General features: G+C 46.4%; 2 protein-coding genes across 2 annotated transcripts in view; one reads left to right on the forward strand and one right to left on the reverse strand.

Annotated features, from left to right (window-relative positions):
- spryd3 (SPRY domain containing 3) overlaps positions 1-5,533 on the forward strand; it is a 46,414-nt gene extending 40,881 nt beyond the window's left edge. Inside the window, exons 10-11 of the mRNA XM_062391010.1 lie at positions 957-1,111; positions 3,203-5,533. Of these exons, the coding sequence (XP_062246994.1) occupies positions 957-1,111; positions 3,203-3,337 (290 nt within the window). The 3' untranslated portion in view covers positions 3,338-5,533. The remainder of the gene's footprint in view (positions 1-956; positions 1,112-3,202) is intronic.
- Positions 5,534-6,011: 478 nt separating this feature from the next.
- Positions 6,012-22,810, reverse strand: lima1a (LIM domain and actin binding 1a). Its single transcript, XM_062390978.1, has 11 exons — positions 22,732-22,810; positions 20,139-20,317; positions 19,626-19,671; positions 16,856-17,236; positions 10,594-10,639; positions 10,025-10,104; positions 8,600-8,665; positions 8,447-8,498; positions 8,154-8,218; positions 7,753-7,886; positions 6,012-7,599 (listed from the first exon to the last, which is right to left on the reverse strand). The coding sequence occupies exons 2-11, from the start codon at positions 20,264-20,266 to the stop codon at positions 6,549-6,551; spliced, it is 2,049 nt and encodes a 682-aa protein (XP_062246962.1). The 5' UTR covers positions 20,267-20,317; positions 22,732-22,810; the 3' UTR covers positions 6,012-6,548.
- Positions 22,811-23,479: the final 669 nt, after the last annotated feature.

Below are 23,479 nucleotides of genomic sequence, written 5' to 3' on the forward strand. Positions count from 1 at the left end.
GGGCTCCGGCGGTAGCATTACACCGTCCCTCGTTAGAAAGCGGTTGGTGTGTTCGTGGGAGGTTTCGCTCTTCACCCTAATTATCGAGGTTTAGCGTAAGACTGTTGCTGCAACGCTCGGTCTGAACAGAAGTTCGTTGTGTTGCGTTTGGAAAGAAACTGGATATTAACCGAGGTCCTGGCACAGAGCCGTCACACACAGGTGAAGAGTCTGGTCCTCCATCTTCTCCCTGAGACATAAACGTGCTCTCATGTGGTTTCACAACGTTTAATGAAACATGACAGGAACTAATAAAACCAAATAAGAGCCTAACAACAGTGATGGGATGTAACTAAGTACATTTAATTAGTTACTTATTTAGTTACTTAGCTTTCTTTTTCCATTTGTCATGTATTTGTACTTGTTCTCAGGTACTTTTCACTATTACTCCAGTTTATTTATACAGGGCAAGGTTTTACATATGTTTTTTTATACGTATTTTTAAAGGAAATCAATAACAAGACGTGAACTGATCCAATCAGAACCAGCACGTCACTTTAGACTCCGCCTCCTGGGTCAGGACGAGGAAACCTAGATTAGAGAAGAGGCCGAAACTCAAAAATGTTTTCTGTAGAATCATCTTCATCTTCTTTATTACTATTCTTTCATTGAATCAATAAACAGAAACAGTTGGAGATGTAGGAGACTGTTTCATCAGGCTACACTCAGCCAGTACTTTTTACTTTTTATACTCATTAAAAGCAAGTACTTACTGTTACTCAAGTAGAAAAGTTGGTGTGGTACTTTTACTTCAGTAAACTGTTTGAGAACTTCCTCATCAAACGAGACTGAAAGTCTCCGTTTGTGACATTAATGAAAAATGTCTTAACTCCAAACGATAACCTGTTTAATCAGTTACTGAACTGTGTTCTGCTTTGTATGAAGGTCTTTTCTCAAACGCACTCTGTTGTCCTCAGGCGACGTGGACGACTGGGATCGTCCGGAGCTCCGTCCAGGTCCTGCAGGCGTCCAGAACGTCCTGTACCTCAACGCAGAAGAGGAAGAGGAGGAGGAGGAGGAGGAGGAAGACGGGGAGGAGGCAGAGCAGGGACAGGAGGGAAGGAAGGTCACGGTGAGGAAAACTGACTGTTACCTGTATTTCATCCAGTTACAGTATTTACTCTTATTGTGGAGGTGTCACGTCTTGAGCTAATGTGTGACTTCCTGTGAAGTTCCACTGAGTTCATGTCCTTGTTGTCGAGCGACAGGCGTGTCCCTCAATAAGTACCATCATGCATTGCGCTCGTGGCGTTGACAGAACCCAAGATGGCGGAGACATGAGGGAGAGAGAGCGTCTGGTCTCAGCCGCCTCTCTCACAGATCTATGTTCACATTCACAGATTCATCTTCAAATCTCATTACACATTTCACACAAACTCACAATAATTGAGATAGATATACAACTCTCTCTACACACACACACTATTGGCTCCATACTTTGGTGAATTACCGCCACCTGTAGATCGGTGGAATATCTTTACATGTGTGTCTTCATGCATGTGCTCGTGTGTGCGTGCACGAGAACAACCGAACAGAGCTCCACCTGTAAAAACATTATGGCTTCACTGGTGTTCAAAAACTCCACTGGGAACCTTTAACATATAATAAATCTGTATTTTGGCAGCTCTACCTGTGGAGCAGCACTCAGCAGGATTACAGCAATTATTTCACATGACTTGTAAAAGCAGGAGCTCCCGAGACTTGCATCACAATGAATATTTTCATATTCGGCTCTAACATGGCTCCTGTGGGAACCATTACTGGGATTCTAAATATACCACACGTCCGGCCAGTCTCCCAGCACCTCACTGGGACGTGCAGAGCCGAGGTCGGAGGCGCTGGAGGTGGTTCCAGTCCACGACCAGTGAAGAAGAGCAAATCTGCACAACTGTAGGTTTATCGGCCGGCGACGTTTCAAACCCGAGGCTCTCGATGAAACACAGAATCCTAGAAGATGTCTCGATCACTCTGTGTCGACGAATCAGAAGCTTTGAGACGAGCACAGAACTTCACAGGTATCTTCACCAGAGGAACTTTCTGACCTCCTCGTAGAAAGGCCGTAGAACTTCTGCAGAAGTCGATGTGAGAACACGTAGAAGACACAGATGAACGAGTCGAGACAGGTTGAGGTGATAAGAACCGACGACCACCGGGTGTTCAGGTGACCTCCGCAGCGGAGATGATGAGTCACTTCCTGTCTCTGTCAGCTGCAGCCGGCTGAACTCAATAAACTGCTCTGGTGACTTTAGCTTCAGGGATTTTAATCAGGTTTGTTTTGAGAAGCTCTGCAGGTTTTTCTATTCCTGGTTAAAAAAACCTCCATCGAAGGAATTCTGACGTCAACAAATTTCCTCCTCACGTCTCCAAACTCCGTCGTGTTTCCACAGAGCGCCACCTGGAGGCTGGGAGTGAAACAACGTGCATTTTTAAATTGTTCTTGATGCCGGGGGGGCGATGCTACAACATGGTGCCGAAACCCAAGTGGGTGAGAAGGAAGAGGCTGAACTGTAATCCAGGGATTTGTCAATATTTATCCAGCAGGACACATTTACCCAGAGTGCAACGCTCCACAACACCACACAGGCCACTATGGGCATGGCTGCACGTGCATGTGTGTATTCGTGTGTGTGTGTGTGTGTGTGTTGTTCTTACCTATGAAACCAGTCACATACCTTCACCAGTGACTGAGCAGCGCTGCAGTGGGTGGCACACTGGGTGATGTGTGACTCAGCCTGATGAATTGAAGACACACACTTCACTGAACTTGTCTTGTTGTGTTTCGTGTGTCAGTGTTTGTTCTCGGACTTGGAGAGAAGCCCTCGCATTAGCATCGAGGAGCTTGTTGATGTTCTTTTGAGAACAGCTGGATGATGTGTGATCACTGCTGATTTAGTGGAGACATGTTGTGCAAACATTGACTTTTTACCCCCACGAGAAGACAGACGTTACACTGTCTCCTGTTTGCTTAACAATATCTTAACTGCACATAAGTCCTGGTCACGCTCCGAGGCCTCTCAGGTGGAGTTTGTTTAAGAATCAGTCGTTACGTAAGACTTCTCTTCTCTTGACTAATTCCTCCATCGCTCCATCTGAGGATTTACCTTCACCCAGAAGCTTTGTGTTTGTTTATCCTAACTCGCTGTCGCCCCCTGTGGTCCCGCAGGTGTTCTTCACAAGGAACGGGAAGCTGATGGGCCGGAGGGAGATGCTGGTTCCCCCTGGTGGCCTCTATCCCACCGTGGGGATGCTGAGCAGCGGCGAGAAGGTGAAGGTGGATCTGCATCCTCTCAGCGGCTGAGCTCAGGGACTCGGACTCGTGACGCCCTGCAAACAGCTGGCTGCGCTGTAGAGCTCACCCCCGGTAGCCTAGCATGCTGCTCACACTCACCAGAACACACGCAGATCAGCTGCACACATGCACGTCCCCCCCCCCCCCCGGCTTTTATTTATATAAGAAACACACAATCATAAGCAGGAGCACCACCGGGGCCCCCTCCTGGTTGTGTGGTAGCAGAGATCCTGGGTGACGTGAGTCCGGGAGCAGGCGACTCCTGACAGACGTTGAACTGTGGATTCTATGCAACCGTCTCTGCTGTGGTCCTCTGGTCCTCTGGTCCTCTCGTCCTCTCGTCCTCTGGTCCTCTGGTCCTCTCGCCTCGTTCTGCACGAAGCTCGTCTCTGGAACACTGAGCTGCTCCCCCCCCCCCCGCTCCCGAGACTCACGGCCTCTGTTCAGCTCGTCACGGCCCCAAAGCAAAGCAGAGCGAGGCCAACAGTTGTGCCGAGTCAGAGCTCGTTGGCACTTTATGTTTCAGGTGACCGAGCCTCCCTCCCTCTCTCTCCCTCCCTCCCTCCCTCCCTCCCTCTCTCTCTCTCCCTCCCTCCCTCAGCCCGGCTCCTCTCCTCTCTCTGGGTGACACTGCCCCCTGGTGAGCGATCAGGGAGTTGCTGCTCTGGATCCATTTCATCTTATATCTCAAACCAAACATGCGATTCTGCTCCTGAGAGCGGATCAATAGATTTGTGATTATTTTTCTAGTCTCGTGTTGGAAACGATCAAACGAACACATCAGGAATATTTTCTACAAGGAATCTGCTAAATACATATTTAAATTAATCTTCTATGTCAACGGTTCAGGGAGCGTGTTTTGATTTTGCACTTTGACTATGTGACGTGGGGGAGACGTGCAAACCAGTGGGGGGACAGAATAACAGACAACTTCCAGTATGATACAGTCCAATAAACCAGAGCTATGTCAGGACCCGCCACGTCCCCCCACGCCCCCCCCCCGGTATTTGTCCTGAGGGACCTGAACACAAGTGATGAGAGTTTAAAACATGATACGTCCTGGATGCGTCTCCTGTGAAGTCGTTTGATCGGATCTCACAAATAATGTTTTTATCCCGTCAGAGTTTCCAGATGTTTGTGTGTGTGTAGGCGTGAGGGAGAGAGAGAGAACCAACGTGCTGCTATGAAGAAGGAAGTAACTTTTTTAAAAGATTGACAGGCGTCAGATCTCAGGACGAGTTTGGGTCGATCACACTTGACGTTCAGGGACCAAACACTCGTGATCAGATCCCTCAGGACAGAAGTCCCCACGACCCTGAGAGTCTGATCTGGAGTCACCAGAGTCAGAGCTGTGGAACTGGATCATACTCTCACTGTCTCTGTTATTCTGACACGTAGACGGTTTCACTCTTTTTCCATTTTCTCCCTGTTTCACCTGTGAAGTCAGAATAATGTCGTGTTTGGCTGGAAAGTTAAAAGTTCGTCTCTTGTCTTGTGTTTGATTTAAAGGGAACGATTTTAATTCATCAGCTGAACGGGTTAACCAAAACCTTCATCAAGTCTCTCATGGTTATCTGTGTGTGTCTGTTTCTGTGTAGTTTAACCACGCGTTCCTCTGCCCCCCCCCCCCAAAAGGTGCACACAGCAGGTTCTTGTTGTGGTGTCGTTTTGCATGTCGACCAGCGAGGATCCTGAGAGCAGTAACACTAACATGCTGTATAATCACGACACAGGGTTTAACTGTTGAATCACAAATCTGCTGGAGATCGTACGTTTGTTTTTAGCTGTTGTGCGTTGGATTTTGGAGCCATCGATGAAATGTGTAAGAATTGTGTAAATCAGTGTGTTGTTTTTGTTGTCCTGCAGGGCCGGATAGAGACTTGTGTACACGTCTGAACTGTAAAACTGAAGCTAGACAGTGCAAAGATATTAATGTGACACTGATGTGGACGTTTCCTCCACATCGACGTTCAGGGTTTTAAAGTCACTCGTATTTAAGTTTACTCAGAATCTCAGTTTACAACAGAAATGACATTTAAACCAAATTAGAGCGAAATCTGGTTAAAGGTCTTTGTAGCATCTCCTTACTTCTTCAGTCCTGTAATAATGATATTGATAATAATCTCTGGCCTTGTTGACATTGCACTATAACGGCCTTGTCCAGTACATGTTTGATCACCAATAAAAGGTTCAGTGAAGTAACAACGCTTTGTCCACTTATTTCTAGCTCTGGTCAGTCACCATTTAAAAAGGTTGATTCATAAATCTGGTTTATATTTTAGATGTTTTAATTTAAAACCAACCAGTTGTCATCTATTCTTAGTAATTAAGTTAATTATTGTGGTTCGTAAACTCTTTGTCCATTAGACTCATTCAAGTTGCACCAGATTTCACATATTTAAAGACAATGTTTATCATTTACATAACAAATTTAACTTTACATTTATAAATCAATAGAAAAAATAATCACCACATGAGTGATGAGTAAAGTTTCTTCCTGATGGAATTAAATGACAACAAAAAAAGTGGATGCTAAGATATTGTGAAAACTTCAATAACTTTCAAGGAAACAAAATATGGACGAATCAAATCAGCTCGAGACGAAATTAACACAAGACGTGGAATCATAAAAACAAACGCTCGTTAACAAGATCTGTACAAACACATTTCACACAAACTCACATGTTTAGTAAATAACAATTTATTTGAACAGTAGAAGTTTAGGATATTTGGTCCCTGATTTTAAAAAGATCGTGATTCAAATGCAAAACAAAAGAAGAAAGAAAGTGACAGATTTATTCAATAAAAAGAGGAAATGTATTTTTCTTTTTTCGGGCTGAGCAGCTTCAGAGTTTCACTTTGAACTTTGCTCCTAAGAGACGAGTGAGTTTCCCACTTCTCGTGTGATAAGAGCACGGAGCTGGTGATCGTAACAGATCCAGAGGCGTCCCAGGAAAACAGCATCATCACAACAGGTACGTACACAAAGTTAAAAATGCTTATTCAACGTGTCACAACTTTTTCTGTTTCTAAAAATATTCCTAACATGTAGTTTCAAATATCTCACTTAAAAAACTAATCATGCCGAAGCAACAGTAAAAACTATGAGTTGAAATGTTTAAGAGGCACGAATACAGAAGAATAGAAAGAGCGTCCTGCAGCGAGAAGAGAGGAAGAAGAAGAGGAAGAAGAAAAAGTCCTGGAAGTCGACGTGTTGGCCTCACACATCCTCTTCCTCCTCTTCCTCCTCGTAGAAACGGTTACGTTTGATCATCTCCTCCACCGTCAGCGCCTCCTCCTCCACTTTATCATCCACCTCCTCGCTGTCCCAGAATCCCACGTCCTGGGACGACCTGGCCTCCACCTGCTCCATCAGCATCTCCTCCAACACGCCTCCATCTTCCTCCTCATCCTCCATCTTATCCACCTCGTCTTCCTCCTGCTGCTCAGCTTGTCCATCCAGATGCTCCTCCTCCTGCTCCTCCTGGACGACATGATGCTGCTCCTCCTGCTCCTCCTGCTCCTCCTGCTCCTCCTGCTCCTCCTGCTCCTCCTGCTCCTCCTGCTCCTCCTGCTCCTCCTGCTCCTGCTCCTCCTCTCCTGAGCTGGTGTGAATGTCGATGCAGTTGTCTTCGGTGGGCGTCTGGCTGGAGGAGGACTGGCCGTCTCCGAGCTGCAGCTCCATGCCGGAGGGTTCCGGGCTGAGCTCCTCAGGAGGAGGAGGTGAACTCTGCTTCCTGGAGTCGGGGCTGGTTGCCAGCGTGAAGGGGAGGCTGCGCTCCTTCAGGGAGGAGCTGTGGCGCAGACTGGCCGTCTCCCTGGCCTCCTCTGTGGGTGAGGAGGGGGAGTCTTCCTCTGGGGGCCACTTGGCTCTGATTGGCTTACCAGCAGACCCCGCCTCTGTGGCGGCCCCGCCCTCCCCCGGCTCTGTGCGTGGCGGCCAGGAGATCTTGAGTCGACGCGCCTCGCTGGGTCGGTCGGCCTTCTCTGCCGACCCCTGACCCAGCGCCTCCATCGTGGCCATCAGCACGTTGACCTTGGCCAGCGGGGAGTCCTCCACGCTGGGGCTCTCCAGCTCCGGGGCCGGGGCCGAGCTCGGGATCTTCAGGCTGCTCGGGGGCGGAGACTCGGCGGCGTCGCCTTTGCTCTCCCACAGCTCCTTGTGGGGCCGGTGGCCGAAGCCCTCGTCGTAGTTGCCCTTGGCCTTGAAGAGCTGGCTGAAGTGCGGCTTGCAGTACACGTTGTTGTGCAGGGAGGCGTAGTTCAACAGGCTAGGAGAAGAAGAAGCAGTTAGTGACGCGTCCAGAAAACCTCCCGAGGGTTTCACGGTCACGTTCTGATAAACACGTCAGATTGAAGCCACTGCTGAGTAAATGAGTGCAGCGATTGGTCGAGGGTTGTGTTTGGCTCCTCCTCCTCCTCACCTGAGCTTGGTGTTGCAGTGTGAGCAGCGGAAGCAGGAGCTGTGGTAGACGTGCTGATTGGCCACCAGCCTCTCCAGAGGATACACCGTCTTCTCACAGGACACGCAGGTCTCCCTCACCGGCGGCCGGAAGTTCTGCTCACCAAACCAGAATCTGTTAGAGCTGCAACATGAACGACAGCGCCCCCTGCAGCCACATGCTGCCGTAACAAACCCACCACACGCTCTAGAATCCTTCAGGTTTTAAAATTCCTGCTGAATATTGGAGATAAACTCTGGTTTTTAATAACTTCAGGGTCTTTTCAACTGATCTCAGTTCAGCTTCACTCTTCCACTGGAGCTGGTTGTGACAGTTGAAGCTGAGCCTCAGTCAGTTCTTCTCACAGGAGGTGAAGTACTTACTCTGGGAGTCTTGGGCTGAGACGAGTCCTTCTGATTGGACGACACCGGGGTGCCAGGACCAGAACCTGAGGGGGTCAGAGAGCAGGATGAGAGGAGGCACCGGCATGTTCTGACCACAAGAGGGAGCTGTCCTCACGTTTAATAACCATAGACTAGAGAGTAAATCATGGGATAAAGAAAATAAAGAAATAAATCAATGTGATTCCTTCTCTTTTAAAATAATAATATGAAATAAAAAGAAAAAGATGTAGATACATTTTTCTGATGAGCTCTTAAGTTGTAAAGTGAATCACCGTTGCTTTCTGCAGTTAAAACTCTTCTGACGTGTGAGTCGGACTCTGGAGTCTGCAACAGGAGAAGAGGAGAAAACATTCATCCTGTTGATTTGAACTCTGTAAGTCATTTATGATCATTTGAAATCATCTGAACAGGATTCGTCTCCTCACCAGGTCCAGAGAGCACGGAGGGACGTTCTCCTTCTGCTTCCCACAGAACCCGTCCAGCTGATCGCTCTGAGACACAAACAAAGACAAAAAGGGACAAAGATATTTCAACGCTCCTCGTTCAGACTCTAAACCGGATCGAGCCGCCTCCGTCTCTCGTGAGCTGCGTCTGGGCTGCACAGTCTGTTCTGTTGATTGGATTTGTGAAAGCACGAAGCAGTCACCTTGAAGGCTTCGGAGACGAGGAGGACAAATCAGATCCAGACCTTTTGTCCCCGCTGGGTAAACAAGCTGGAACAAAATCTGGATCCTAAAATTCCCATGATGCAACTCGATAGCATCGTTTGTGCTCTTTAAATAAAAATGTCCTGTAACTTTTAAAAACTTAGAACATTTCAAACACCTTCATCTCGTCCTGTCTGGATTCCTGGATCTAAATTAAAAATCTATTGAGCAGCTACAGACTGTTCAGAACTGTCAGGAGATCAGTGTCCAGCCTCTTCACTCTGGTTAAGAAGAGATTTAAAGATTCGACTGATCACTCTGGACTCATGTTGTCTGTCCAGGCTGAATCTCAGGACTTGTGATGTCGTCTTCTGTCTGTTCCTGTGGCTGAAAGACGAAGAGGACAGAGTTCTACAGGCTCTGAAACAGTCAGCTGAGTCAGGGACGGATAACAAGTCTCGTATCAACACTTGAGTCAGAGAAGAGTCAATGTCCCCATGTCCCTCCAGAAAGAAGAGAGTCAATGTCCCCATGTCCCTCAGAAAGAAGAGGGTCAATGTCCCCATGTCCCTCAGAAAGAAGAGGGTCAATGTCCCCATGTCCCTCCAGAAAGAAGAGTCATATCCCCATGTCCCTCCAGAAAGAAGAGGGTCAATATCCCCATGTCCCTCAGAAAGAAGAGGGTCAATGTCCCCATGTCCCTCCAGAAAGAAGAGTCAATGTCCCCATGTCCCTCCAGAAAGAAGAGGGTCAATGTCCCCATGTCCCTCCAGAAAGAAGAGTCATAACCCCATGTCCCTCCAGAAAGAAGAGGGTCAATGTCCCTCCAGAAAGAAGAGGGTCAATGTCCCTCCAGATTGTTACTTTCTATTCTCTTTTGTGTTGCTTCACACTCAGAGTGTGACTTTAGAGTCAAACAGTGGCTGTGTGAATAGGGTTTTATATATATATATATATATATATACACACATAGAAAATGTATGTATATATATATATATATAAACACATACATACATTTTCTAAAACTTGAGTCTGATCCTTTCGGGTCCTCGTCTTATTCCCCCCCCCCCCGCAGGTCAGAAACTGGATACACTGAGCTGACATCTGGGACTCCCAACACTCCCAGTCCGAACCCAGTCCGAGCTTCTCATCCCCACTTCACTTCCTGGCGTCAGACTAACATGTGATGAGAAAGTGACTCACGGTGACGTCCTGTTTGGAGACGGCCGCCTGGTAGAGGGCCATCCTGTCCCGGAGAGGGGTGGAGTCAGCAAGACTTCCATCTGCTCCGACAACACACAGACACACACACAGACACACACTGTTCAAACCAAGTGATGCTGAAGAGTCAGAGGAACTAAACCTGGTTCTCAGGAACCGGTTTAGGTCTTCAGGATTTAGACAAGCTGAGCTAAAAGGATTTAAATAAGTCATGTGACCTGGAACACAACTAAATAAACAATATTGTTGAAGGTGACAATACGTCAGTGATGTGTTTAGTGTGTTGTGCTGCCTCCCAGTGGCCAAAAGGAATCCCTTAAAATTAAAATCTTACGAACATATCAAGAGCTGCAGGATCCAGATCTGACGCAAAACAATTATATTATTATCATTATTAAAAAAGAAGCTTAAACGCTCAGTGGACCTGAGTCAGAGTTTAAAAGATAAAACACTTTGATCAGAGAAGCTGTGAAACAGAACGTTTGGCAGTTTGTATTTTCACATCCTCCAGATCGGTAACATGTGATGAAACATAAACACGTCCACTGTACCTCCGAGTATCTGCTCCATGTTATCACCTGACTGTTCTCCGGACTCCTGCAACAACAACAACAACAACAACGTCAACGACGACGACACAAGTCAAAGTGAACAACAGCTTTGTGTGTCATGTGAAGCTGTTTTTAAACACAACACACTCACATGTTTCAGTCAGTGGAGCAAACAGACAAAAAGCACTCGTGTCCATCGGCATGATCAAAGTGCAGATGGATGAACAAGACGAGTGTGTGTGTGTGTGGGGGGGGGGGGTGGTGGTGTGTGTGTGTGTGTCCAGTCCAAACCACTCTAATCCCCTTATGGGCTCAGGGAGACAGAGTCTGAGACACTCACTCCGTCTGTTCGCAGTCGGCCACAAAACAAACAGATCATGTCACTGTTGTTGTTTTCATAGTAAATTCTATTAATTTACTATGAAAACAGAATTTGACCAGAATCGTTTTCTGCTTTCGGACGAGATTCAGTTTCTGATCAACAAGAACCAAAAAGAAAACACGAGGCAGAGACGAGACGTGAACTAGAAGATACTTCAATGTCTGTTTGAACATATCTTCATCACTTGTAAACTGGTTTAACTGATTATTATTATTAAGATAGAAACTAAAGTTTGTTTGTGTTGAACTTTTCACACACACACGAGTCTAAACAGACAAACAGTGAAAAGTGTGAAGAGAAGGAGCTGGAACACGAATCAGCTGAATTCCTGTTTCAACTGTTTGGACTTGTAGAGACAGAGAAGTGATGAGTCCACATCTCTACACGTCTGTTCAGCTCGTTCTGAGTTGAAAGCTGTTGGCAGCACAACAGAAGACAACTTAGAGAGACACACAAACAAACAAACACAAACAAACAAACACGTAGAGTCAGATTTTTCCCTCAGAAGTCGGTAGAGACCAGAAACTGAATATTAGAAGCTAATACATCATGTGACAAGAACTTCAAATGACATTTTAAACTAAGTTTCCACAGAATCAACAAACTTTAAAAGACGTTGTGACATCATCGCACAACCTCCGACACCACAAGTCTGTGCTGGACACGGAGGAGCCTGATGGAGCAGCGATGTGTCACTGAGGGTTTTAAACTGAACAATAAGTGAAGATGGAACCTGAGACCATGTCAGAAATCTAACAGACGATTTCCTGAGAACTGAAAGTGAAGCACTGGCTTTAACAAAAGGTCAAGAGCCCAGGTGCAGATCCCAGATCAGATCCCAGATACATGCAGAGCCTCTTTTCACATGAATCCACAATCAACAACTGGAGGAAGAGAGTTTGGAATCTGACGCAGGATCGTGTTCAGAGCTGCAGGATTTTAAATCATCTCATGTTTGTGTTATCGTCGGTTGATCTGCTGACAAGTCTAAACTCTGCCGGAGCCGTCACGCCCACGCCGGCAGGTCGATGCCTGCGTCCCACACTCCCGTCCTTCCACCGTTACACAACCGACGCTTCTACTCGTTCTTCAGTCGGCGAGAAAAACACGATCAAAGACTCAAATCTACAAGAAGCTGCATCTGAAAACAGAAAGACGTCGCCTGGTCTCTGCTTCAGGCTCGGTACCAGGTGGAGGTCGCTGCCCCCCCCCCCCCTGCCCCCCCGCAGGCGTCAGCAGGTGAAGGAAGATTTCACAACAGAAAAACACAGCAGCTGTTTCACAACGTTCAGACAAGTTCCTGAGCAGTGACTCAGAGTTCAGATATTTCTCGTTTCGGTTCATTGCAGGTTTCCAAGTAACAGCACGATGATGATAAACTGCCCCCCCCCCCCCCCCGCTTTGTTATCTCCTTTCAAAGTAAACATGTGTAACTTTCACTTTCCCCACAAGCAGAGTAGAGTCGAACAATCTGCAGCCTGACTCTCAACATGTCAGCAACCTGAGGACAAAAGGACAAAGTACCTTTCAAGCTTTAAATCCGAAGTTTAGTGTTGTACAAATTAGTAGGAGGAGTTACCTCAGTACATGAGTCATATACACACACACATGTACAAGTACAAGTACATACATCTGCTCTGAGTTTACGCTTACTGACAAAACCGAAGACCTCGTCAGTCGACCCTAAAGACCAATCAGCAAACAGCCTGAGTCATCGTTTCCCAACATCCCAGTTTCTGCTCGTCCAGACTGAACTGGGACCAGTTGATAAACGTCTCTGTTTCCAGATTCTCTAAAACTGGGTTCATGTGTTTTCAGAGGAAAACAGAGAAGTGTGGATGGAGCCTGATTCTGAAGAACACACAAAATCACAACAAAGGAAGCAGTCATTAGAATAATGGATCTGTCCCTGGGGGTGGATTAGGTAGGTGGGCATGTGGGGGGGGGGGGGGGGGCAGAGGGATAGAGCGGTCAGTGGGATGTAAACAAACCCTCGGTGGGATCTCAGGACGTTGGATCAGAGACAAAGAATCTGCAGCTAATCCTGATACTGATAAAGCTCCCGCTCAGACGGACAGATTGACTTCCCCTCGTGACCCCACCCACAACCACACACACACACCCCCCACACACACACACCCACCCCACACACACACCACACACAAAGACCTTACCCCACCCCCAAAACAAAGACAGAAGACGAAGCATCTACAGAGTTATTAGAAATATGAAACTGTTAGATGGAGCGACTCAGTCCATCAGTACGAAACGATAAAGTTCTTTGAGAAGCTGTTTTTCATCTCTGACTCTCTGCAGCTGCGTCGTCTTCCAGCTGCAGAGACAGAGACGGAGACGGAGACAGAGACAGGAAGTCAAACGTGAATGAAGACGTCATAGTTACCTCTCGTGAAGTTAAAGCCAGAGAACGAGGAGACGAGGAGAAACGGAGGAGACGCAGCTCTGAGGGAGACGAGCTCCAGAGGAGAGAGAGAGACTCAGACTGAGAGGGTCTGAGTCACCGTGAGGGGGGAGACCGGGGGGGGGGGTTCTGGAGAGGGGTTCAGTGGGGGGAGCAGGTGTTCTGGGTGGGGGGCTGTTCAAAGGGGGGCGTGGTTGAAGGGGGGGGGGTTACAGATGGGTGAGTTAAATCAGCGGGACACAGCGGCAGGCATACGGGGGGGGGGTTCATGGGGGACAGTGGGTGGTGGAGCAGCTGGTGCTGTAAGGGGGGGGCAGAGGAGGGGCTGAGCTGTGTGTGTGTGTGGGGGTCTCATTAATTTCATTGTGTCTGGTGATGCATGATTTCCCGTCAGAGTGGGCGTGGCATGGGGTGGGGGGGGGGGATCTTCATGAGGCAGCTCAATATGTTTCTAATTGATAAGAAGGTTCTTCAAAGTAAAAGCACAAGGTTTGTTTTGTTGCATGTGTCCAGCCAAACTGCGGAGCTTTTATTTTGAAAAGTTCTGATGTTGGGTTTAAAGTTCAGTAAATCATTCAAACTTCTGCAAGTAGATAAAAAACTATTTAACTACTGACGCACTATTACTGACATGAATGATTTCTGCTGAGTCATCTCTGGCAGACATTTTGTTTTCTATAAAACGTTTAAACATTGATTCAACTGCTATTTGTGTTTCAGTCTTTTCTCTTCATTGTTGTAAATATTGTCGTTCTGTGGTTTTGTGTTTCTCTTCGTCCTCGAGATGAATCCTCACGACTCTGGGGGTTTTGTGTGTGTCATCGTTTCTTCTCGTCTTCTTGTGGGTTGAGAACAGATGATGTTGCATTTTGTTGATCCCCACGAGGCAGAGTGTGTGATTTGTGTGTGATTTGTGTAGATATCGTCTTTACAAACTAAATGTGTTTGAAAACTCACCCGTCTGAAGGAGTGGAACAAAGTGGACTGAACACTGAGCCTGAAGAACAAGGCCACAGCCGAGGTGGAGGTATTTGACCGTGTGTGGGAGGAGGAGGAGGAGGGGGGGAGCAGAAAGTGGAGCACAGGGATGATTTATGAGGGGGGGGCTTGTGGGGGGGGCCCTCGGGGGAGACGGTCAGATCAGCTGTCTGCAGTCATGAGCCGGCACCATTACATCATCCTGTGCAGCTCAACAAAGATACGCAGCTCTGGAGCCTCGTGAGTCACATCGGATTTTACTGTTCATCTCCTCACACAATTCCTCCTTCAGTAACACAACTATGCAACAAGTCATGACAAAAAATCCCCCGAACTCCCAGAGGGCCGCTTGAGCTCAGTGTTTAAACGGAAAATCCTCTGTCTCATGTCTCCAGCACGTTTCTCTGCCAGGAGCCGATCCTGTGTTGACTTTGGATCTCGTGGAATCTCAACAAAAACCATCTGATGGTTGAAGGATGAGCTCAGTTTCTCTTCTTCTCAAACAAATCTCATGAAACAACTAAACTGACGAGGAGAATCTGATTCTTCTTCTGAGTGAACTGCTGCTGAGGACGAGGATCTTTATAAAAACACGTTCAGACCTGCACCGAGCTCCAGAGAGGAGCTGCATGGGACGACAGAAACATCTGAGTGCTTCCTGCAGCCTCCTGGTGAAACGTCTGCAGAGCATCCAGAGGAGCTGACGTGTGAACACAGCAGGAGATGGAGCTGTGGGCGTGTGGATGACGCTTCCATCACGGGAAAGGAAAAGAAACATCTCGGGATGAAGAAGCAGACGAGGAGGTCAAGAGGGTTTGTGGTGACATCAGTCGACACCAGGGTTGATTTGCTTTAAACAAAAACACGTGACCTCCACAGACGAGTGGATTCATCCTGCAGCTCCACTCGTCTCCTCGTTCTGTTTAGTTGTGAGTGAACCCCTTTCTGCTGAGCTCCTCCGGGTTCAGGTCTAAAGAAGGACCAAGTTTCTGTTTTTAAAACTCTTCATCTCTGCTTCACACGACTCTGGAGATTTAGAATCGATAGAACAGAGAAGTTTGAAGAAGCTGCTGGTTCCAGCTTCAGTTTAAAAAACTCCAGAGCCGAAGCTGAGATGTTTGGAAACGATGACTCACGACCTCTGGCTGATTCGGTCTTTTCTTTCACAATGTAGCTTTCACTGATTCGTCCAACACGTACCACATGACCTCCTTCATGAAGAAGAACCCCCGGCCTCAGAGTAGAACTCATCCCAGAGAATCAACGACATGAGTCACTGACCTGATTGTGGGTCAGTTCCCGTCTGTACTTTACATTTTAACTGTGAGAATGTTGAGGAGACAAGATGTTGTTCTGTTGACACTGGCCCACACGTGTCCAGTGGAGGTCATATGATCCAGGCGTGTTTGTAAATTAAAACTGATTTTAAGCCAAAACGCTTGTGTGGACAGAGATGGTTTTATTTTGAAAAGGCCGTCTGGCTGCAGAGTCTGTTCTCCTGTGAGTTCTTCAATTTAAGATCAACTCCATAAACCTTAACAGTGTTATTGCATAAATCAATAATAAAGAGCGGAACATGTGCAGTGAATGGATTAGGAGGCTGATTCCGGGTCAGTTACACAGTGAATCTTCAGTGTTCTGAGCTGTTTAAAGCCTCATAATGACTCGTAATGTTCCCTCGGTGGTAAATGGACGCTCTGTGCACAGGAAGCACAGCGTGGCCGTTGTTAACGAGTCACACCTCGAGAACCAGCGCTCTACATCGGACACGCCTCCAGGGGAATTCATGACCGGACGTTAAAAGGCCTCCACCTTCTGCTCCACAAACAATCAGCTGCCCCGGGGAGCGTGAAGCCGGGGCAGCAGAGGAGATGAGAGTCAGCTGAGTGTGTGTGTCTGTGTGTGTGTGTGAGATGAAGGATAGTGAGGTTGCACCATGTGACTGAAGCATGACAGTTCTGATTCTTTGAGAACATACGGATGTCTTTTTTTTTTTTGTCCTCTCAAACTAAACGATTCACGAACCCGTTGAGGATCATCATCGTCACAGCAGCAGAAACAACACACACATGACAACAAAAAGACAAACGCACAACAACCAGAGCCAAACTAGTGGAGTACAACAAGTGTGTTGAGTTCAGTCCAAACTGCTGCAGACTAATAAATAAATCCTTCATGAAGGTTTAAACACTTTGAATCCAGATGTTACGTTTGTGTAAAGATATTATCTGAAAAATCTGCTTTAAATATCAAAAGTAAAAGTACTACTACATGACCTCATTCTTCTTTAGAGTGTAGTATATTGTGTTATTAGATTATCAATGTAATGCAACATAATTATATCAGTAAGGAAAATAAGTTCCCTCTGGATTGTGGTGGAGTAAGGGACCTCAAACATGTACTCAACAAGGAGTACTTGAGTGAATGTACTTAGTTACCCCCCCCCGTGAGTCTTCATGCAGATCAGGTGAAGACAGACTCACCTCGTCTCTCGGCTTCTCTCCCGTCTCGAACATCCTCTTCAGGCTGTGGAGGGGGACGCTGGGCTTCTCACACTCCAGCTCCTCGGTGCTTCTGCTCGGCGGCTCCTCCATGTCCGTCAGGTCCAGCTGGTCCTCACCGGTCTCAGGCTGTGGCTCCGGGTCCTGCTCCGGGGGGACGGTGGAGCTCCTCCAGGCGTCCGAGCGGCTCCCGGGTGAGGGTTTGGGGCCCGTGGATTGGCTGATGGGGGTCTGAGGGTCGGCGGGGCCGCGGGGTGTGGCCTCCTGGGTTCGGGCTCGGTGACAGGACGACGGCTGCTCCCAGCGTTTCTTTAAAACACTCAGACTCCCGCTGCGTAGCGCTGAGGGCAGAGGGGCTGCAGCCTGCGGAGAACCACCAGCTGTTATTCACACACTGATCCTGAGGCTGTGATCCTGCATTTGATTATTTGTGTCTCAGCTTCAAGCTCATTGGTTCCTCTTGAAAAGGTTCATGCATCAGGTAGTTTCATGAACTCACCTGAGGAGGTTTCAAACCATAAAACAGACTTTGGTGCAGTTTCACAATTTACTCATAATTACATGTGCAGGAACACACAATGTGCAACTGTCCAAACACTGACTGTAGATCAGCCAATGCAAATGATCCATCTTCTAATTTAAGGTCTCAACTATTCTGTTATTCTTTGTTAATTACTCATTTTAATTCATTGTTAAAATAATCTTAAACATCAAGGTGAGGTCATCAAAATTCTGTTTTACTGAGAATTCAAATAAAAACAAAAAAACACAGAAAAGCAGCAATTTCTCAAGTTTCAAAACAACCTTCAACATTAGATATAGAAAGTTAACTTCCTGTCAAATCAATGATCCGTTTAACACAACAAAAAGACCATCAGTATTTAGTCTAGTTTATTTTACACAAGATAAACTAAATCGATCAGGAAGCTAAAAAGACAAAGACGTGAAAAATCGGTTAAATCCAGAGACGTTCAAGGAACCGTCTCATGGATCAAAGCAGTTGAAGACGAGTTCAACAGTCGGACTCATGAGAAGGAGTTTGGATGAAGGAGGATTCAAACCAGCAGCTCAGATACAAAGAGTCAGAGACATCAAGACGTTTCCGCTTCTTTCAAGCGGTTTTTCATTTCCTCATCAGACTGTGACTCAGGCCACTGAAGGTAAGAAGACACCAGAACTCAACCTCCAGCTTCTGCAGCGTCAGAAGAAAAGACCGAAGAGAAACAACCGCACCAAAAAGACAAAGAGCTGCTCGTCGGCCACAGACCTGGGACCAGCTGCACACACGCTTCTTACTGTCAGAGTGGAGAGTTGAAAACCAGAGAGCGAGGAGCACGACCCGGCTGTCCTCTCAGCGTTGTGCGGCCGCGTGTGTGTGTGTGTGTGTGTGTGTGTGTGTATCTACCGACCGGCTGGAAATGCTACAACCCGTCCCAGATGTGAGAGACTTGAAGAGTGATCAGAGAAGCAAGCAGCCCCCCCCACAGCCCGGGGAGGGGAGGAAACAGAGGGAGTGCAGGGGCCGAGGGGCGGGAGAGAAAATCAGAAACAGACACCGTCAGTGAGGGACGGAGCGAAAACACAGGAAATGAGTGAAAGGTAAAAAAGAGAGAGAGAAACCCAAACAGAGCGAGAGAAACTTCCCTCAAAGACTCAGAGAGAAGCAGCTGGAGAGAAAGTGATGAACCTTCGTGACAAGTTTGTTTATGAAGCTTCAGAGAACTTTCTCATTCCTTCTCCACAAAAAATATACTACTAAACAAAACGTGTTAAAGAGCGACGGCTCCTGAATGTGTGTTTAGCTGTAGAACTGCCTGATATGAATGTTCTGTTATGAAACACATTCATATACACGTTAGTTTTTATTTATCAAGTTTCTCCAAGTCCAGTAAAGTTCTTAGAGAAACAGACCTGGTGCATGAATGTCGATTATGTAAGAGAGAGACATTTAAACTGAATTCTGTTTGTGACCCGGAGCCAGAGAAGAGACCCAAATGTCTCACCAGCCGGGACAAAGTGGACGTCCCCCCCCTGTCCTGTCCCCCCCCCCGTCCTGTCCCCGGCCGTCTCCACAGCCTCAGTTCAACCGGCTCAGGACGAGGCCAGAAGCTTCATAAGTGTGTGTTTGTGCGTGTGTGTGTGTGTGTTGCTACAGGAAATGTAGTGAGACCTGGGGTAGGTGGGTGTGTCTTAGCCCCCCCCCCCCCCCTACACACACAGACAGATCAGGTGGGTCAGAGGAGTCTTGTTACCACAGGACAGCAGATGCCATTGTTCCTCGTCTACTTTCACCAGAGCTCTCTGTGCACTGCTGGAGTGAGAATGTGTGTCTGTGTGTGTGTGTGTGTGTGTGTGTGTGTGTGTGTGTGTACGTGTCTCTAACATAAAGTCAGTGTGTGGATCAGCGGGTGTGAAACAGTTTGTTCATGTGATGTCGGAATAAACAACAACTTGGAAAGTCAGTGAAACTTTAGGTGATGTCATCACTTAACAGTTTTATAATCAGTTCATAATTAAAGCTTCTAATTCTCAACTTGATTTGAAAGATGAATAGAAAATAACTAATTTGCAGCTGGAGTCATTTCACATCCTTGAAACAAACGGATCTGCCTGATTTGACTTTTGATGCATTCAGGACATTTTGCTTGAGAGAGAAACTCGCTCTCATATTCTTAAATACAGAACTTGTAATAGATTACTGAAGTATTAATACATGTAATACTGCAAATACAGATCACTTCCGGACACTCACCGTTTTCTTCTTCTCTGCGTTCCCCTCCTCCGCTGCCATCTGGTACCTGAGGACATGTGGGACGGACAGAGAGTGAGACGACAGACAGAAGCTGAAAAGTGTTCAGCTGCAACATGAAACCTCACCACTAGGTGTCTCCTCATTCTACACACTGAACCTTTAAACTGTGTGTTCGTTATCCACAGCAGCACGGGCTCCTCTGGTGGTCAGACAGAGGAACTACAGGGGAAGCATCCAAACCACCACCTGCTCAGTTCAGAAGGAAGGAACTTGATATGTGAAGGTGAGATTCAGCCCAGTTCCCCTCAGTGAAGTCTGTGAACCAGTAACCAACATGCACTCGACTGGTTGAAGGTGTGATCGTCACAGTTTTCACAGAAAAGAGGAAACTGAGAAGCAGCCGAGCGGAGAGGAAGAGCCGTGACCTGGTTTCTCATCAGAGGAGCAGAAGAGGAACTGAGGCTGATCTGCTGAGTGGCTGCTGATGAATTATTAAAGTGACGAGCGACTTACTTGGAGAAGCGTTCTGCGATGGCGTTGGTTTTGCCCCGGGCGGAGACGATGGACATCTCCTTGGCGGTGACCCTCAGTGACTGGGACGCCCACTGCCTGCGGCTGAAGGGGGGGGCGACGGAGGCCATGTTGTCTGTGTGTGCGAGTGATCGATCGGCCGGACGTCCAGAAACAAGACGCTGAGAGAGAGAGAGAGAGAGAGAGAGAGAGACAGAGGACGCCTGAATTAGTCAAACTGATCTGAGGACAAAGAGGAACCTCTGTCCTCAGCTTCTCCTCTGCTGCTGGAGCTGTTAAACTTTTAGGACATCGTCCCCGGCTGACGAGTGGACGTGTCCCTCAGCTGTTTGTGTGTCTCTGATCAGAAAGGTTCCAGATGTTCTGTTATGTCCGACCGAAACCTCCCAGAGATCAATCAATCTGAGCGACTGCACTGCAGCGCCGCCTGAGTCAATAGAGGACGTCACCATCGACCATCTGTTCTCATGTGACAGGGCTCCGACTGAGGCCCGAGGGCGACCAGCAGCAGACAACTCACACACACAGACACACACACAGACACACAACCCTGCATCGACTTCCACTCTCTCTTAACGTCCTGAACCCTGATCCCTCACTCTGACTAACCCTGTTCATATTAACACGCCTCGTCTGTCATCATCACCGTTAGTTATCAGATAAACTTGTTGTGTCCGGTTCAGCTCCACATGAAATCAGACGTGTTCCCAGGACTCACTGTTCGACATGTGATGATGTGATGAAATCAGATCATTTCAACGAGCCTCACTTTTGTCTTGAGACAGATTTTTCTAGTTTTGTGATTAAATCTGAGATCAACTTTAAAAAATACTGAATGACTTTATATTCGATGTCTTTGCCAAGGAGCTAAAATCAAAGATTTAACGATCGAGCAGAACACAAACCAGTTTTCACGCATTTCAGATATTTCACAACGAGGAACTTTCCCAGATCCTTTTCACATTGATTTTTATCAGAGTCTCACTTTATGAAGTTAAGCTGGAGTCGGTAACATCTGTATTATTTAATATTTGAAGCATCTGTGCCTCATCTTTTCCAATTTAACAGCCGAGGACTTCAGGAGAGTTTTTATAAGAAATAGTCCCTCTGGTGGTCAAAACCTTTCCTTCATTATTAATCTATTCATTTTATTATCATTCCTTCCTTTTGACCTCGGCCTCCCCACAGTTCCCATGAAGGACACCAGGACCAGACCAGTCCCTCTGAGCTCCACTGGTCCCGACAGGCTCAGTATTTATTCTGCTAAAGGTCGAACAGAGGAAACAACTCGTCTCAACCTGCCTCTCCTGAGCTTCTCGGGTCTGGAGGTCACGCACACTCACTCACACACACACGTGCACACACACGCAACAGCTGATGATGCACAAGTGTCATCACACTTCAGGTGAGTTAAAGAACAAGGCCGATGACGAGGACGCAGCCTCCAGGGAATCGAACCCAGACTCCACGTCACTGAGCAGGTGAGCCGTGTGAGACAGCTCTGCTTCACTGTGACTCGTCCTTCATCACCACACTGGTCTTTGTGTTGTCCACGCTCACGTCTCCGGTGATTCACCGTTCACACTGCGTCTCACTGATAATCATCCGAGTCATTTCTTCAACAGGTGAAATATCTGCAGGTTGGAACTTTTCAGAAATGAACTTTTTTCTGCTGATTCTTTGTTTCACTTGAAAGAAAAATCTTCAGATATTTGACAAACAACATTTTCAGATTTTAACTTTGTCTGAACAGACGAGTTCAGTGTTAAGGGCATTCAATAGATTCTTATTAAAGATTATGTATAGAGACAACTTTTTGTTTGTGGTGTTTTTCATGTTATTTTCTTAAATGCAGGACTTGTTATGTACTTGTCACAATATTATAAAGTACTGCAGTATTAATACATTTCGTGCAGTTAAGGATTTGAACATTTTATTCACTCGTGAAGAAGTAGATCTTCATACTGAGAAACACTTTAATATAATGAAAGAAGCAATAAACAAATGTTTTAAATATTGATTACAATCTAATAATGACTGATTGATGATTTTTGTTTGATAACTGGACGTTCACACTATGAAAGAGCATCTGATTGGTCCAAAGCTACTCAATTCAAATTAAGCCCCAAACCAAAACACCTACAACATATACTTTTATTATATACTTAAAATATTAAGACTGTAGAGAGAACCAACTCCCACTGATCAGACTCCGTGTGAACTAATGATTATTTACATTATCTACAAATCTGAAAGTGAAAATGGATGATATCTCAAAATATCCCACTTTTCAAAATACGTTTTTAATCACATCGACCAAAAGTTCTGTTTTCAATTCAGATCCTCACATTGGAGACACGATGAAATGTTTGGGTCAATCCATTAATCAATTAATCAATTAATCCATGATATGAATAACTGTTTCTGTTACAGGTGGAACAGACACAAACGAAGCAGCAGGGAAATCTGACGCTAAAAGTGTTTGTATGAAGCAACAGAAGAAGAAGAAGCAGATTGAAGGAACTTCCTGTTTGAGGTGAAGTGAAGTTAAAGTGAAACAGAGATGTCCACCTACCTGTGTCTGTGTCTGTCTCTGAGGATCTTTAAACCTTATCTCTCTCCTGGTTGTTCCTCTTCACCTGTTTCCACCGGAGCTCTTATACAGACGGAGAAGTGGGCGGGGTCTCCTGGCACCTATTTAACTACTCTCATCCAATAAGGAGTCAGCATTCACATCCACCTGGCACGCACGTGCTCTCCCCTCCCCTGGCCAATCAGCTGCAGTGCTGGGCTCGCTTCTGTGACGACACGACTTTGCTCTGATTGGCTGACAAATTCACACTGACACTTCTTTTGAATTTTTTACTTATTAATTAAAACAGAAACTACAACATTCATACAGGAAGTGGATGAGACATAAACAAACAATACAAGGAAATAAACTTCATCTAGAAAGTAGCAAGGACTCAAGAGGCATAAATTAAAATATCAATGAAGAATCACAGATCATACTTTTCTTTTTGTTTATCAGGATATTCACGTCTTTCTTTCAACATGATCTCTCTCTGATATTACACGTGTGTCCCTCATGTACCTGAACCTATCATCATATTAATATGAAACGATCATGAGCACCAGGCTCAGGACAAATTAACTTAAAAGCTATTTTAAATTTCAGCCTCTAGGGGGCAGTAATGAGCCGTTCCTGCTTCACAAGGACAGCAGCACGCCACCTTGTGGTTTGATAGTCTCACATCAGTTGTCCAAGGCTTAGTGTATATATATATATATATATATATATCTGTCTATATATATATATATAT

Source organism: Platichthys flesus, chromosome 7, assembly GCF_949316205.1.
Source record: "Platichthys flesus chromosome 7, fPlaFle2.1, whole genome shotgun sequence".
Classification (NCBI taxonomy): domain Eukaryota; kingdom Metazoa; phylum Chordata; class Actinopteri; order Pleuronectiformes; family Pleuronectidae; genus Platichthys; species Platichthys flesus.

Bases quoted from the DNA above. Each gene is read 5' to 3' on its own strand.
- lima1a (XM_062390978.1), bottom strand. From the start codon at position 20,266: ATGGCCTCCGTCGCCCCCCCCTTCAGCCGCAGGCAGTGGGCGTCCCAG. The intron at 10,640-16,855 runs GTGAGTCTGTCT...TTGTTGTTGCAG, and splicing joins GAGAGAAGCCGAGAGACGAG to GAGTCCGGAGAACAGTCAGG. The intron at 8,666-10,024 runs GTGAGTCACTTT...TTTGTGTCTCAG, and splicing joins TCTCCAAACAGGACGTCACC to AGCGATCAGCTGGACGGGTT.